Here is a 17,997-nt window from a genome sequence, read left to right on the forward strand (position 1 = left end):
TGCGCTGCCAGGCAAGGTGGTGGAGGCGGACACACTGGGAATGTTTAAGACTTATCTAGACAGCCATATGAACGGAGTGGGAATGGAGGGATACAAAAGAATGGTCTAGTTTGGACCAGGGAGCGGCGCGGGCTTGGAGGGCCGAAGGGCCTGTTCCTGTGCTGTATTGTTCTTTGTTCTTTGTTCAAACAGGCGCCGGAGTGTGGTGACGAGGGGATTTTCACAGTGAATTCATTGTGGTGTTAATGTAAGGCTCCTTGTGACACTAATAAAATAAAACTCAACAGACATGAGGAGAATGTGCAGACTCTGCAAAACAGTGACCCGAGGTGGGAATCGAACCCGGGACTCTGGCCCTGTGAGGCAGCAGTGCCACCATGCACAAACTAATTGAAAGCTCCTTAAAGTTTAAGGGGCTTTAAATTAGTTTGTTTATGAGTGTATTTTATTGGTTCACTGGGTTATTTGAAAGGAGAGCTGCAAGGCAGAATAGATCAATAAACTCTCTCAAGGATAAGTCTTTGAGTCGTGGTTTTGGCTTCAGCTACTGCTCATTCTTTGCAACCTCACTTCTGCTGACTATTTCTTAGGGCGGCACGGTAGCACAGTGGTTAGCACTGCTGCTTCACAGCTCCAGGGTCCCGGGTTCGATTCCCGGCTCGGGTCACTGTCAGTGTGGAGTTTGCATGTTCTCCTCGTGTCTGCGTGGGTTTCCTCCGGGTGCTCCGGTTTCCTCCCACAGTCCAAAGATGTGCGGGTTAGGTTAATTGGCCAGGTTAAAAATTGCCCCTTAGAGTCCTGGGATGCGTAGGTTAGAGGGATTAGCGGGTAAATATGTGGGGTGGGATTGTGGTCGGTGCAGACTCGATGGGCCGAATGGCCTCCTTCTGCACTGTAGGGTTTCTATGATTTCTATGATTATCAGATGCCTTCTGGAAGAATATTGGGGGTTTGTGTTCAGAGAAAGTGCATAGGCGTTGGGTTAAGAAATAGGAAGAGAAATGGCACAGTTTTTGGTATGCATGGCAGACTGGAGATGAGGCAGGTGGAGATTCAGTCGGGGATGGAAGAAGAGCAGTAATTCTAGGTGATTTTTATGACTATCCCAATTTAGTTGTGAGTGGATAAAGTGGGGGTGACAGTTGATCAGTCTGTTTCTAGTCTAATGAGGAGGGAAACATTGCTCAGTTTTGTTCTGGGGCTGAGGTGGGGGGTAAATGGATGATGTAATAGCAGAGGAACAACCGGGAAATAGCAATAAAAAAATCATAGGATCGAGGTCGGAATTGAAAATTCAAACGAGAATACACAGCGTACAGCCCTGAGGAAGAAAATCCAAGTTCAGTCAGATCAGGAGAATTCTGGGACAAATGAGCTGAAAGGGAAACATTAGCCAGGAGTTTCATAAGTTGCCAGTGAAATGCTTCAAATACAGGACAAAGAGTATGAAATAAGGACATTCCTGTACGGCAAAAACAAGAAATAAATGATAAATCCAACTGAAGAAAATTATAAATAAAAGGTCAAATGTCGGGGAATTTCACAGTAGCTTCATTGCAGTGTTAATGTAAGCCTACTTGTGACACTGATTAATAAACTTTTAAACATTGGGAAGAGATGTGAAAGGAATATAGATAAAACCCAGCAGCAGAAATTGTAAGTTGTTTTTAATAAGCAAATGAAAAGTAATAGCATTTTATAATGTGCTTATAAAAACCCTCATTATTTCTTTATCAGCTAACCTGTCTCGCATTCACTTGTCATCCTAGACCCTCTCCTGCTCCCATTAAACATTTTACACTCCTCGTAATTCTATTTTGTACTGTTAACAGCAACGCTATTGTGTGTCTCTCTCAGATTGGATTCACTTATAGTTCTTTCCACCGCCTTTCCAGAGAACTGAATATCCTTCGACACCAAAAACAGAAAATGCTGGAAAATCTCAGCAGGTCTGACAGCATCTGTGGGGAGAGGATAGAGCCAACGTTTCGAGTCTGGGTGACCCTTCATCAGAGCTGAGAGCAAAGAGAGTCAGCAGAGATTTATACTATTGGGGAGTGGTTGGGGGGGGGGGAGGGGGGGGGGGGTGGCGGTGGTGTGGAATTGGACAAAGGGAAGGGAGAAGGGACGCAGAAGGCGCTAAGAATGTCCAATAAGTGATCAGATTGCGAGAATGGCAGAACAGAGGCACTGATTGTTAAAGGATTGCCTGAGGAATGTGGCAGTTACCCTGAAGGGGGGGTGGGGGGGGCAAGGAGAGTGGATGCAAAGTGGAAAAATGGAAAAAAAAAAGGATGATGAAATGGAATAAAATCAGTGGAAATAGGTTTTCAACATTGAATTCAACAACTTCAGAGCACGAACTCCCTCCTCCACCTTCACCCCGTTTCCATTTCGTCTGATTCATCCGTTTTATCACCCTTTTTTCTCACTTCCATTTTTCCACTTCTCCATTCCAGCTCTCCTTCTCTCCACACCCTCCCCCCCGCTCCCCCTTCAGACGGCACGGTGGCACAGTGGTTAGCACTGCTGCCTCGCAGCGTCAAGGACCCGGGTTCGAATACGGGCTCGGGTCACTGTCTGTGTGGAGTTTGCACGTTCTCCCCGTGTCTGTGTGGGTTTCCTCCGGGTGCTCCAGTTTCCTCCCACAGTCTGAAAGACGTGCTGGTTAGGGTGCATTGGCCGTGCTAAATTCAATCCAACTGCCACATTCCTCAGGCAGTACTTTAACAATCTGTTCTGCCGTTCTTGCATTCTGATCATTTATTGAACACTCTTAGCACCTTCTCAGCCTTCTGTATCCTCATTTACATTCCCTTTATCCAATTCTACATCCCCTCCCCAATAGTATAAATCTCTGCTGATTCTCTTTGCTACCAAATAAACCTGTTGGACTTTAGCCTGGTGTTGTTAAAACTCTTACTGGATTCTCTTTGCTCTCAGCTCTGACGAAGGGTCACCCAGACTCGAAACGTTGGCTCGATTCTCTCCCCACAGATGCTGTCAGACCTGCTGAGATTTTCCAGCATTTTCTGTTTTTATTTCAGATTCTGCAGCATCTTGCTCTTATACTTATCCTTCGATTAAGCTAAGATGGCGGTTCTTGTGGGTAATGTCCCGACCTCTGAACCAGAAGCTCCCGGTTACAATTCCACTTTTGGACACATTGGCCACAGAAGGTGTGTCCGTGATGCGACCGGGGTTGAGGGGAGGGGGGTTGATTGACAACTTGCAAATCCTTCCTGCACGCCTATGGCAGATGGTAGGAGAGTCCTGGTCAGCCCTGCTCGATGTGGAGCGGCCTCTCGAGCTATCACCTCCACCTTCATTCCGGTGACCTGTCGGAGAAAGAAGCTACAGGAAAACAGAGCAAAGTGTGTGCTTGCAGCCTTCTAAACCTGAAACTCTGAGAACAATAGCAGCATTCAGCATCCGTAGAATCTCTACAGTGTGGAAGGAGGCCATTCGGCCCATCGAGCCTGTGCCTATTCTCTGAAAGTGAGTCCCACTCAGTTCCGCCCCCCCCCCCCCCAACTACTTTTCCCTAACGTCATGCATTGATCATGGCCAAACTAATCAACCTACACTTCTGTGGTCTGTGGGAGGAAACCGGAGCATCCGGACAAAACCCACATGGGTTTCACATATCGGGCACCACACTGGCACCGTGGTTAACACTGCTGCCCCACAGCACCAGGGACCCAGGTTTGATTCCCGGCTTGGGTCACTGTCTGAGTGGAGTCTGCCCGTTCTCCCCGTGCCTGCACAGGTTTCCTCCGGGGGCTCCACTTTCCTCCTACAGTCCGAAAGACGGGCTGGTTAGATGCATTGGCCGTGCTAAATTCTCCCTCATAAATAAACTTTAAACTTTAAAACTTCACTGAGCAGGTCCATTCGGAGGTCTGTTGCTGTTCCCTGTCTCAGTTTGATTTCTCGCGAGCTATCCTGATGAGTGCAAGATGAAAAGCTTTGATAGGCTGTCTCCTTTTTTCAGCAAAGCAATTTAAGTTGTGACTGTTTGAAATTTGGTATTCTTGCATTTTTCCAGATGAGCGCAAGACAAAAAGTTGTTGCAACAGGTCTCTCTTTTCCAGCAATGTTCAAATTCTCTACGAGCGAGTGACTGTTTCTCGACTGCCTTAGTTATAATTGGAATACCTGATTTTAACTGTTTTGCAAGTGCATTGGTATTTCTTTGACCACAAGAAGCCCACATTTATTGGAATAGATTTGAACCGTCCCAGAACAATGCTGTATTATTATTATTAGTGTCACAAGTAGGCTAACATTAACACTGCAATGAAGTTACTGTGAAAATCCCCTAGTCGCTACACTCTGGCGCCTGTTCGGGTACCCTGAAGGAGAATTTAGCATTGCCTAACCAGCCCGTCTTTTGGACTATGGGAGGAAACCGGAGCACCCGGAGGAAACCCATGCAGACACGGGGAGAACCTGCAAACTCCACACAGACAGTGACCCAAGCCGGGAATCGAACCCGGGTCCCTGGTGCTGTGAGGCGGCAGTGCTAACCACTGTGCCATCCATGAAAAAGCTGCAAATATTCAGCTGGTCAGGTCGCCTCTATGGAGAGAAAAACCGAGTTAATGTTGGTAACTGTGAGTATTTCCGGCACTTTCTGTTCCGATTTCAGATTTCCACCACCTGCAGTATTTTGCTCTTGTGGTCTCTGGACGGAGACTTGAGTCAACGACTTCCTGACTCTGCAGTGAGTTCTGAGTGTATTCGGGTTATACTGAGATTGCTATCAATATCTCTTTTCAGCTGACCACATCATCCTGCTGGCTGCCTGCAATGAAGCCTATTACTCCTATCTTGTGCACCACATTTGCTTGGAGACTTACAAGTTTCAGATGACTGATATTGGACAGAAATTCTGGTGCGACTGGGAAGCGACATTAAGGTACTTTGGAAATTCTTTTTAAAACTTGAGAATAGATAGAAAATCTATTGGAACATTTTTTTTTCACTTGCAGTGTTTTCATTATTGTCGTGCTGTCAAATCTCCCCAAGCTAGCTCCTTGAGGAGTGAAGCTTAAAGGTCTGTAGGGTGAATGCACTGCCTTGTTGTATATTGAGTTAGAATCATAGAATCACTACAGTGCAGAATGAGACCATTCGGCCCATCGAGTCTGCACCGACCACAATCCCACCCAGGCTCTATCCCCATAACCCCATGCATTTACCCTAGCTAGTCCTCCTGACACTTAGGGGCAATTTGGCATGGCCAATCCCCCTAACCTACACATCTTTGGGATTGTGAGAGGAAACCGGAGCACCCGGAAGAAACCCATGCAGACACGGGGAGAACGTGCAGACTCCGCACAGACAGTGACCCAAGCCGGGAATCGAACCCGGGTCCCTAGCACTGTGAGGCAGCAGTGCCAACCATTGTGCCACCGTGCCGCCCTTCTATGAGTTGTATAAATGATTCTTAGCTTCCATTCCCGGTCTGTGCTGAGTTAAGCAGTGCAGCGCGACACCTGTTACAGATTGCTACAGTGTGGGAACAACATTTATTTTAGAAGTCAATCGACATTCCGACTCCCGGTTACAGTTCATGTTGGAAAGTGTTTGTACACATCTGGGAACTTGTACATGAGTGTGTGTGAGTATGAATGTACATGCATCTATGTCCATGTACATGTGTTTTTACGTGTGTCTATTGGCTTGGATGTGTGTGTTTGTATCTGCATGCAGCTTGTCTATCTGCCTGCAAGTGTGCGTATATCTGTGCATGTATCTTGCCTGCATTGTTAGCAAGATACAGGCCAATTGGTGAAGTCAAAACCCAGATACAGAGCTTCTCTTTATGGAGAGAGTTTGTTGACCTGTTCAGTCTCATGGCTCTCTTCCCATTCAGCCCAGTGTCCCAGGCATCCCCTATTTATACATGCTCAACGACAATTAATACCCAGCACCCGTTCCTCATAACCTGAACAATGCGACGGACATTAACAAACCATAACAGTATGATTGATAAAGTATTGACATGCATGTCCATAAGACCATAAGACATAGGAGCAGAATTAGGCCACTCGGCCCATCGAGTCTGCTCTGCCATTCAATCATGGCTGATATTTTTCTCATCCCCATTCTCCTGCCTTTTCCCCATAACCCCTGATCCCCTTATTAATCAAGAGTCTATCTATCTCTGTCTTAAAGACACTCAATGACCTGGCCTCCACAGCCTTCTGCGGCAAAGAGTTCCACAGATTTGCCACTCTCTGGCTGAAGAAATTCCTCCTCATCTCTGTTTTAAAGGATCGTCCCTTTAGTCTGAGGTTGTGCCCTCTGGTTCTAGTTTTTCCTACTAGTGGAAACATCCTCTCCACTTCTACTCTACCCAGGCCTAGCAATATCCTGTAAGTTTCATTGCGATCCCCCCTCATCCTTCTAAACTCTGAGTACAGACCCAGAGTCCTCAACCGTTCCTCAAAAGACAAACTCTTCATTTAATGTCCATTTAACCCTAACCATTGGCTGGCCGAGAGCCATAAACTCAACCTGAGCAGAGTCTTTCCTGCTCTTGTCGAGATATGAACCACTTTAGGGACTGAAGCTTAGGACCTGGAGTGGGAAGGTCATAAGTGATTTCTTTCTGTAATACTGTGTCAGTCACGGACTGCAGTTCAACAGAGTGACTTGGGTGGCCCAGTGACCATCATGACTTCAAATAAACACTGACAATAAAGGAAGGAAGGAATATTTCTGTAGCATAACCTCAGGCTGACTCAAAGCACTTTACAACAGCAATTACATTTCAAAAATAGTTCATTGACTGTAATGTAGGAAATATGGATTGAAAATTCAGCTCCTTAAGGTTTACTCTATCCCATTCAATATCACATACCACTTTATATAAAATCTCTTCCTGCTTATTTTAACGTTTATTTATTAGTCACAAGTAGGCTTACATTAACACTGCAATAGAGTTACTGTGAAAATCCCCTAGTCGCCACACTCTGGCGCTTATTCGGGCATACTTAGGGAGAATTTATCATGGCCAATTTACCTAACTCGCAATTCTTTGGACTGTGGGAGGAAACCGGAGCACCTGGAGGAAACCCACGCAGACAAGGGGAGAACGTGCAGACTCCACGCAGACAGTGATCCAAGCCAAGAATCGAACCCGGCTCTCTGTGAGGCAGCAGTGCTAACCACTGTGCCACCATGCCGCCCAGTGCTTTTGGGTATCTGATTGTTTCAACTGATTTTTACTGTGCTGCGTAGTCTCCTGTAATTCTCATTAAGGTCCCCTTTTTCCATTGTTCATCTGCAGGTTTTAATAAGGCCTTACGGAGGTTAATGAAAGAATGTTGGAAATACACAGGCCCATGATTTCTTGAAAGATACTCATTAAAGGTGTCAATGGTAGCCATGATGTGGAGATGCCATCGTTGGACTTGGGTGGGCACAGTAAGAAGTCTCACAACACCAGGTTAAAGTCCAATAGGTTTATTTGGAATCACAAGCTTTCGGGGCGCTGCTCTTTCATCAGGTGGGTGGAGAGTTGGGTTTCACAAACACGGCATATATAGGCAAAGACACAATTGCAAGATAATGGTTGGAATACGAGTCTTTTTTCGCAAGTAAAGACTTGATTGCCTAAAAAAACTCAGATTCCAACCATTATCTTGCAATTGTGTCTTTGTCTATATATGCCGTGTTTGTGAAATCTACCTCTCCACTGACCCGATGAAGGAGCAGCGCTCCGAAAGCTCGTGATACCAAATAAACCTGTTGGACTTTAACCTGGTGTTGTGAGACTTCTTACGATACTCGTTAAAGTTTCAGGTATACACACACCTCAACAGGTAGCCAAATCACATCAGAAAAACACCAAAGTATTTTTCTTTAGATTATTGTGGTCCTGCTCTCCATTCTAATCTTCTTCAATTCCATTTTCCTTCATGGGACATCATTTATTTAAAAAGTTTTATTTTCCTCTACGCCCTGTTTGATTTTGGTATTGGCCATTGCACTCACCCTGGCTAATGTGTGCTGACCCTTTCTTTGCAGCTCCTATGGGGATCTCACCAACTGCACATTCCTGATCGCCAACAAGATGGACTGCTTTTGGCCAAACCAAGTCGTGGACCAATTCTTTGTCACCATCCACCGCGAGTACTTTACAAACTGTTCGGTCTCTGGGAGAGCACTGGGGGATCCCCCCAACAACATTGTCGGGCCTTTCATTGTGGTCCCGGTGATGATCACACTGCTGATGACGGCTCTTGTGGTCTGGAGAAGTAAACGGAACGAAGGCATTGTCTAAAGGCTTCGCCATGCCTTCTGATGGCGGAGGACATCGCGGGTTTGAACCCGGACCTGGTAAAGCAATGATACCGTCTCAGCAGCCAATTCTACATTGGAGAGCATCAACAGCAAGTCGAACTGCAGAGAGGGAAGTCTCAAACTCGCTGTTGAATGGTCCACCGATGTCTGAACACTCAAGACATTTTAGACATCCACTGGTCCTATTCAGGGATATTGCTCACGTTTAATAGGTTGTCTCTTTCAAACCTTCATACAGCACAGTAACGTTTAAATCATCTGAACCGGGCCATTAAATGTTTGTGACTTAAATGTTGACAGATTTTATAAATTACCTGTTGGATCGTACTAAGGCCTGATCGCTCGTGTGGAAACTGTACCAGTCGCCCAGTGCATGTGTTGACATTCATGTCATTTTTTTTATTCTCTCAGTAATGCATTTGTGTGAAAACCCATTGATGTACTCCTGAAAACTTCTGTCCATGTTCCTACACCTGAGTTTTCCTTATTGATGACTGAATGAATTGGCCAAATATTTGATCATGTGATCAACCCCACCAACGTCCACAGGACGCGAATAATCTAGAGGGGGAAGGAAGTTGGCCAAGGAAATATGGACAAAGTCGATCGAAATGCAACTTTTTATTTTAATCCAGATTTATTTATTTTTGATGTTCAAGTTGCCCGTGTAAACCCAAATTGTAGAGCCGGTCCACACAGCTTTCTGGAAGTAAAGCATTACGTGGATTATCAGGCGTGATGAGAATTGGTAGGTGAGGTTCTGGGATGGTACTGAAGCCACTCAAAGCAGGGACAAAGGTTATCAGGGTAGATGGGAATTTGAAATTCAAATGAATCAGCCATTGAATGGTGGAGCAGACTCGAGGGGCCGAATGGCCTACTTCTGTTCTTATTTTGTATGTAACAGTCAAACTTCGGTTGAGGCAGGTTTGATCATTTTCAAAAGAAAACTGGATATATATTTGAAGGGGTAAATTTTGGTGAAAGAGTGGTTGAAACGATTTGGATAGTTCTTTCACACCTGTGCTGGCCCTTTGATGGGCTGAATGGCTTCCTTCTGAGCTCTATGACTGCTTGCATTTTGACCTAAGCTAAAATTGGATCTTGAGCAGGGTGACAGTGGGGGCTTACAATTGCTTCCAACACCCTTGAGCAGGAGTGGAAAATTGATAGTGAATTCTGCTGTCATTGCCTCTCCATCATCTATGCTAGAAAGTGCAAGTTTGGGATGGGTTCTTAGGGTAAGGCTGTGCCTGCTGTCAGATTCCTCCGGCACTCACTGTAGGAACCAGCCCATGATGAAGGGAACCTGCTCTTCAAGAACATTCAGCCCCTCCGAGACAGAAAGGAGAAAGAGAGAGAAAATCGATAAGGATTATCTTTGTAAAGATTGTATCATTAAGGAAAATGTTCAACTGTCACAGTGATTAAAGATACATTAAAAAACCCAACAGAGCCTCTGAAATATTAAAGAGCAAATAAAACAGAAAATGCTACAAACACTCAGAGAGAAATAGACTTAACGGGTGGAATTTTACCACCACTTTACCACCAGGTTTTGCAGCAGGAAACTGCTGTAAAATTGGGCGTAAAGCGGCCAGCGCGAATGGCGCCAGTTTTTGCGACCGGCGCGATTTTACAACACCCGCAAATGGGCGAGAGGCTGGTTAATTTATTGACATGTCTGCAAATGCTGTTCAGCATCTGCTTCATGAGATCAGTGCTGCTCATTTACCTTCATGGCCTCATTCGGAGACATTCTCTCCAGCGAGGAAAACACCTGCATGAACGGGGAAACCACGATCAGTCTGGATATCGGGGGCTGCATCTTGGGCCATGAGCCCCCTCAATTGCAGGGGGGAGGGAGCTAGTTGAGCTACCTGCAGTAGCAGGGGCCTGACAACTCTCTCTGTGTCTGTCAGAGCTCTGCTACTGCTAATGCGCATGTGCAATAGCTCCCTCTACAGGCTGTTGGGTGAATTAAGCCCCGCCCACTGCCTTCTGTAGCGAGGAAACGGACTCTCCCAAAATTTTAAAGACAGAGTGCATAAGATTGGGGCTGAAAACGGGCCCAAAAAATGGATCTGGAACTCTCCCAGTTTCACGCCCGCCCGATACTTGGAAAAAATCCCATAAAATTCCGGCCAACATTTCAGCTCCATGATTTTTCGTGAAGAACAGATAGGGGGGATGGGAGGAGGAGAAAAAATGAAAGAGAAGTGGGAGAAGAAGAGAAAAAAACAAAAGGGAAGGTCTGTGATCCGGTGGAAAGCAAGTGAGCTTAACTCCGAAATGGGATGACAGTGCGAGACATATCGAGATGTGTAACGAAACAAAAGATGTGGTCAGGGCAAAGAGGAGATGCTAAATGTTACTGCAGAATAATCGAGGGTACAGGAAGCAGGGAAAACCTCGCAAAGAATCACAAAAAACTAGTGTGCAGGGACAGCAAGTAATCAGGAAAGCTAATAGAATGTTATCGGTTATTGTGAGGGGAATTGAATACAAGAGTAGGGAGGTGATGCTTCAGTTGTACAGGGCATTGGTGAGACCACATCTGGAGTATTTAAGGAAAGATGTGAATGCATTCGAAGCAGTTTAGAGAAGGTCTGTTAGACTAATACCTGAATGGGTGGGTTGTCTTATGAGGAAAGGTTGGAGAAGTTAGGTTTGTATCCACTAGAGTTTAGCATAGCCAATCAACCTAATCTGCACATCTTTGGAGTGTGGAAAGAAACCGGAGCATCCGGAGGAAACCCACACAGACACGGGGAGATTGTGCAGGCTCCGCGCAGACAGTGACCCAAGCCGGGAATCGAACCCGGGTCCCTGGCGCTGTGAGGTAGCAGTGCTAACCATTGTGCCGGCCTATATCTTGCATGATCAGGGATATCTCATCCCCTTTTCCATTCTGCCTGTCTATTTCAGGATACACGGTATCAGATGTTAACTGGACACACAATATCATGAATTATTTCCTGTGTATGCTAATAACTACAGTAACAACCAATTTAAGATCATCAGTCAAGCTTATAATATGGCTCACTTACACTTGCTAGAAGTAGCATATGGTCATACACAGGGACCTGATCTCTACAAACAAAAGGAGTGTTTTCAAGTCTTACATCTTTCTTTGAATTCCCTGGAAGCCTAGGCAACACCTCGGCCAATCAGCATCCTTTTCACCTGTCGCATAAATTGTCATGACCGTTTGATATTTGGCATTTTTGTGTTTCTCAAAGCAAGACAAAAGGCTTCAGTGACAAGTCTCCTTATTCAGCAAAGTGATTCCCCTATTCATTCTTGGGCTAAAGTTTTAAAGTTTATTTATTAGTGTCACAAGTCGGCTTACATTAACATTGCAATGGAGTTACTGTGAAAATCCCCCAGTCGCCACACTCTGGCGCCTGTTCGGGTACACTGAGGGAGAATTTAGCATGGCCAATGCACCCTAACCAGCACGTCTTTCGGATTGGAGGAAACCGGAGCACCCGGAGGAAACCCACGCAGACACGGGGAGAACGTGCAGACTCTGCACAGACAGTGACCCCAAGCCAGGAATCGAACCCGGGTCCCTGGCGCTGTGAAGCAGCAGTGCTAACCACTCTGCCACCTCCACTATGAACATTGCGTGTAAGTTTGGCATCGATTCCCCATCTATAGTTTCCCCTTAGAAGGATCTGGTGGGCCATCTTGAACCCGTTCTTCAGTCCATTTGGTGAAGGTGCTATTACAGGGTGCCAGGGCCGAGCTAACGGCAGTGAAGGCGACACAAGTCCAGGTCAGGATGGGGTGTGACCTGGCTGAGAACTTGGAGGCGATGGTGTTCCTATACACCTCCTGCTTTTCTCCTTCCAGGCAATAAAGGTTGATGATTGGGAAGGCCATGTTGAAGAAGCTACGGTGAATGCATCCTAGAGATAGCACACAGCTACATCGGTGAAGATGGTGGGTTGTCTGCCAATCGAATGGGCTGCTTTATTTTGAATGGTATTGAGCTTCTAGAACTTTAGTTAAATTCTCAACTTGATTATGAACCTTGACGGACCCATGAACAATAACACCGAGATATTTTTCTGTCTCAACCTCCTATTGTATCTGTGTAAATGATATATATAGATATATATATTCAACGTTGGTCCTATCACTATACATGGCACTACACATATCTAAACACCATTTACCACTGTGTAGCTTATTTTCCTGGTATATATATCTTTTCCTGTTTGGTTGTACTTTTCCCACTTGTTTGCGTGGTGCAAATGTTAGTCGTCACTTATCAGACCAGGTCTGCATGTTGTCTGGGCCTGGCTGCACACAGACATGGTCAAGTTTATTTTTTTATTCATTTGTGGGATAACGTCGCTGGCTGGCCAGCATTTATTGCCCATCCCTAGTTGCCCGAGGTCAGTTAAGAGTCAACCACATTGCTGTGACTCTGGAGTCACATGTCGGCAATTGGGTAAGGACGGCAGATTTCCTTCCCTAAAGGACATTAGTGAACCAGATGGGTTTTTCCAACAATGGTTTCATGGTCATCAGTAGATTCTTAAATCCAGATATTTTTGAATTCAAATTCGTGGCGGGATTCGAACCCGGGTCCCCAGAACATGAGCTGAGTTTCTGGATTAATAGTCTAGCGATAATACCACTAGGCCATTGCCTCCCCCTATATGATCACATGAGGAGCTAGGAGGTGGCCTGAACACTGTGTAATCATCAGCGAAAGCCCCACTTCTAACCTTAAGACAGAGGGACTGTCATTGATGAAGCAGCTGAAGATAGTTAGGCCTAGGATATAATCCTATATCCTATAGGATTATGTAGGATATATAATGCCAAGGCTGGGATGATTGCTGCTCTAATAGCTTGGTTAAATCTGGAATATAAGTCTTTAGGAATAAGCCAGCATGTTGTAAGGATTTGCAGCATTTGTTACATCCACTGCACTCATCTGTTTCTTGCCAGTACCTAGAATGATTCAGAATGGCTCAAGATTAGCACCTGTGATGGTAGGAACATCTAGGAAGCCAAGAAGGATCAATTACTCGGCCCCTCTGGCTCCAGGTAGTGCTGAGTATTACAACCTGCCCAAATGGCCTACTCCCACTCCTAGCTTTTCTATGTTTTGCGTTCATGAACTGAGTTCTGCTAACATCGAGGATAGGGATGATTTCCTCTTCCCATTAGATGTTCTCTATCATGCATGACTGGATGTAGCAGGGTCGCAGAGCATTGATCTGATCCATGGGTTGTGAGAACCTCTGCCCCATTCCATCCTGCTACTACTGTTTACCAAGCATGCAGTCCAATGTTGGAACTTCCCCATTCAGAATCCTTTTCAGGTATGGTTGGTGCCGCTCTGGCAATGTGCTTCCACGCTTCCCGTTGTACCAGGGACGGTCATTCGGCTTGATGATGAAGAGAGGGGGAAATGCCAAGGAGTAACATGACCAGTCTTCTTAAAATGACCATTTCACTCCCAGTGTTGAAGTGATGTATTCCACAACTTAGTCACTCTCCACAATATCAGGACCATACAGAATATCTCTACACTTGACTTATTGCTCTATAGCCAGGAAGAACAAGGGTGCTATGAAGCAGGTACGCCATGTTGCATGACCTTGGGATACAACTGTGTACACAAAGGTGAAATGTTACAGGTGAGACAGCTAATATGTAGAGCGCATGATGAAAATGAATTGAAGAATACATATTCAGGGTAGACCATTTAGGACTGAGATGAGGAGACCCAGAGAGTGGTGAGTCTGTGGAATTCATTACCACAGGAAGTAGTTGATGCCAAAATATTGTATGCATTCAAGAGGCGGCTGGATATAGCACTTGGGGTAAATGGGATCAAAGGTTATGGGGAAAAAGCAGGATTAGGCTATTGAGTTGGATGATCAGCTATGATAGTAATGAATGGCAGAGCAGGCTCGAAGGGCCGAATGGCCTCCTCCTGCTCCTATCTTCTATGTAGTCACATTGACATAACATAACATGGTAAAAGTGGTTCAAAGGAGAATACATATTGTTTCTCAATAAATTTGAACACTTACACAATATGCAAAAAAGTCCCCTAACAAATTGCCTCTTAGTGTCCTGGAATGCGTAGGTTAGAGGGATTAGTGGGGTAAACATGGATAGGGCCTGGGTGGGATTGTTGTTGGTGCAGACTCAATGGGCTGAATGGCCTCCTTCTGCACTGTAGGGAGTCTATGATTCTACATTAATGAAACAGTTAAGATAGCTTATCTGAGAGTTAGAGAAATAATTGGGAGTAAGATATAAAATTAGAAATTCCAAAATGAAGGTGGATTCCCTTAAACTTTAAAAGTTTATTTATTAGTGTCACAAGTAGGCTTACATTAACACTGCAATGAAATTACTGTGAAAATCCCCTAGCCACCACACTGTGCCGCCTGTTCGGGTACACTAAGGGAGAATTTAGCATGGCCAATGCATCTAACCAGCAATGGCCAATGCATCTAACTGTGGGAGGAAACCGGAGCACCCGGAGGAAACCCATGCAGACATGGGGATAATGTGCAGCCTCCGCACAGACAGTGGCCCAAGCTGTGAATCGAGCCCGGACCCCGGACGCTGTGAGGCAGCAGTGTTAACCACTGTGCCACCGTGAAACTGACACTAGAATTGAAACAGCGAATGGACACGATAAAGTATTATCTGATTAAAATTATCCACAACATGGGCACAACCTCGGAAAATAATGGAGGATAAAATACTGCTGGAATCTGAAACAAAAACAGAAAATGCTGGAAAATCTCAGCAGGTCTGACAGCATCTGTGGAGAGAGAATAGAGCCAACGTTTCGAGTCTGGATTTTGAAACGTTGGCTCGATTCTCTCTCCACAGATGCTGTCAGACCTGCTGAGATTTTCCAGCATTTTCTGAAAATAATGGAGGTCCAGGGGGTGACTTTTTGACAGATAGGAGGACACAAAGGGAGAAATAGATTTTGAGCCTTGCTCACCAATAAATGCACAATATAGTCATAAGACATAGGAGCAGAAGTAGGCCATTCAGCCCATCGAATTTGCTCCACCATTCAATGAGATCATAACTATTCTGATTTTCCCCAACTCCACCTTCCCGCCTTATTATTGCTGAAAAACAAATTGGTAGAGGTTTGCATAATACAATGATGAAATAGTTGGCCACAAACATCTCCAGACCAACAAGATGGAAGATATTAAGAGACGGTTAACCGGATGGCCCGACTACTTGCTTTCTAACTTTGCAATTGTAGCTGATCTCACTAGCAATGTGGTTGCCGCTCTGAATCATAGAACCCTACAGTGCAGGAGAGGCCATTCGGCCCATCGAGTCAGCACTGACCACAATCCCAGGTCTTATCCCCATAACCCAATGCATTTACCGTAGCTTGTGCCCCTGACACTAAGGGGCAATTTAGCATGGCCAATCCACCTAACCTGCACGTCTTTGGACTGTGGGAGGAAACCGGAGCACCCGGAGGAAACCCACGCACCTGGTGGAAACCCACGCAGACACAGGACGAACGTGCAAACTCCACACAGACAGTGACCCAAGGCCGGAATTGAACCTGGGTTGCTGACGCTGTGAGGCAGCAGTGCCACTATTTAGTGTCACAAGTAGGCTTACATTCACACTGCAATTAAGTTACTGTGAAAATCACCTCGTGGCCACAGTCCGGCACCTGTTCGGGTACACTGAGGGAGAAATTAGCATGGCCAATGCACCCTAACCAGCACGTTTTTCAGACTGTGGGAGGAAACTAGAGCACCCGGAGGAAATCCCAGGCAGACTGGGGGAGAATGTGCAAACTCCACACAGAGTGTGACCCAAGCTGGGAATTGAACCCGGGTCCCTGGCGCTGTGAGGCAGCAGTGCTAACCACTGACACCACTCCTCTCTGATATAAACAAGTTCTGTAATCAATTTGGAACAAACCCTTCAGTACTCAGCACCCAGATGTGTGTGTATCCACCACAGCATCTTTTAAGCCCATTCATCCTCCAACATTACAGGAACTTCTGTGACATTCTGATGATAGTTAGATGAAAGTGGCAGGCAGAGAAAAACTGATCAGATCTAAATAGCTGTGGGCAAAGGTAACCTTGGACAGCTCCATCTGTCAGTGTGAGAGGGTTTGGTAGATGGTTAAGGAGGCCTCTGCTGACACGAATATTCCTGTAACTATCTTCAGCCTAATCATTTGATTGACAGATCCATCAAGATTTGTAAAACTGATAAAGATCAGGAGAGAATGGTTAGAATGTGAAAATACCAGAAGTGAAGAACAAATGAAAAGGTGAGTGCTATTGGGGAAGGGGTAAATTTCAGAATTCAACCAGGTATGTTCCGCCTCGAAAAATTTCAACTTCAAAACTGCTAATGTCTGTCCACATTCAAGATTCTCGCCACAAATGCTGCTCTTCAGTGTCATTACTCTCTATAGTGGTTATTACTCGCTGAAAACATCTGCGGACATCCACCCCCCAGTACTGGGAACCTTTTTAATTTGAGAAGAAATCTATAACCAAGCACTCCCTACCTCTTTCTCACGGGCAGCATGGTGGTTAGCACTGCTGCCTCAAAGCACCAGGGAATCGGGTTTGATTCCCAGCTTGGGTCACTGTCTGTGTGGGGTCTGCACATTCTCCCTGTGTCTGCGTGGGTTTCCTCCGGGTGCTCCGGTTTCTTCCCACAGTCCGAAAGACGTGCTGGTTAGGTTCATTGGCCGTGCTAAATTTTCCCTCAGTGTACCCGAAAGATACACTGAGTGTGGCGACTAGGGGATTTTCATAGTGACTTAGCTGTAGTGTTAATGTAATCCTACTTGTGACACTCATAAATAATGGTATTGCTTCCTCACAGCGTCAGCAACCCAGGTTCAATTCCGGCCTTGGGTCACTGTCGGTGTGGAGTTTGCACATTCGTCCTGTGTCTGCGTGGGTTTCCTCCGGGTGCTCCAGTTTCCTCCCACAGTCCAAAGATGTGCAGGTTAGGTAGATTGGCCGTGCTAAATTGCCCCTTAGTGTCCAAAGATGTGCAGGTTAGGTGCTATGCTAAATTGCCCCTAGTGTCAGGGGGATTAGCAGGGCAAATATGTGGGGTTGCAGGATAGGGCCTGGGTGGGATTGTTGTCGGTGCAGGCTCGATGGGCCAAATGGCTTCCTTCTGCACTGTAGGGATTCTATGTCTATATTCAAGACCTCATCAGGCTCTTTCCTGACCCTGCTTTTACAACCTTAACACCGGCCCCCAAATGTTAGTGAGGAGAACCCAATGGGCTGGGCTGTCCCTTCACTGCGACCCACTTCAATGCCAAAGTCTGGTAGGTTTTATCTTTAACGTGCGAGGGAACGGTCATCCACACTGATGTGGAACTGTGCGGCCAGGTCTAAGAAAGACTTACCCGTAAGACATTACAGTGAACTATTTGGGTTTTTGCAACAAACTGACAGCTTTATGATTACTGATACCAACCTTTTATTCCAGATTCTTTGAGCTCTAAAAATCAAAATGAATTTATATTCCAAACTGACATAGTGTGATTTGAACTCTTGTTCTTTGGATTACTGGTCCAGTAATGTAACCACTTTGATACGATACCAATCTCATGCACTAGTAACTGAATATGCAGCAATGTATGTATCAAATTAAAATCCATAC

The 17,997-nt window shown here is 45.6% G+C and overlaps 1 protein-coding gene across 1 annotated transcript; it reads left to right on the plus strand.

The window, feature by feature from the left end:
* Positions 1–3,093: 3,093 nt before the first annotated feature.
* On the plus strand, positions 3,094–17,175 carry ramp1 (receptor activity modifying protein 1). The gene is made up of 3 exons (XM_078227740.1): positions 3,094–3,109; positions 4,783–4,921; positions 8,041–17,175. Exons 1-3 carry the CDS (start codon positions 3,094–3,096, stop codon positions 8,294–8,296), a joined length of 411 nt encoding a protein of 136 aa, XP_078083866.1. The 3' UTR covers positions 8,297–17,175.
* The last annotated feature ends 822 nt before the right edge of the window (positions 17,176–17,997 follow it).

Source organism: Mustelus asterias, chromosome 14 (genome assembly GCF_964213995.1).
Source record: "Mustelus asterias chromosome 14, sMusAst1.hap1.1, whole genome shotgun sequence".
In the NCBI taxonomy this organism is placed as follows: domain Eukaryota; kingdom Metazoa; phylum Chordata; class Chondrichthyes; order Carcharhiniformes; family Triakidae; genus Mustelus; species Mustelus asterias.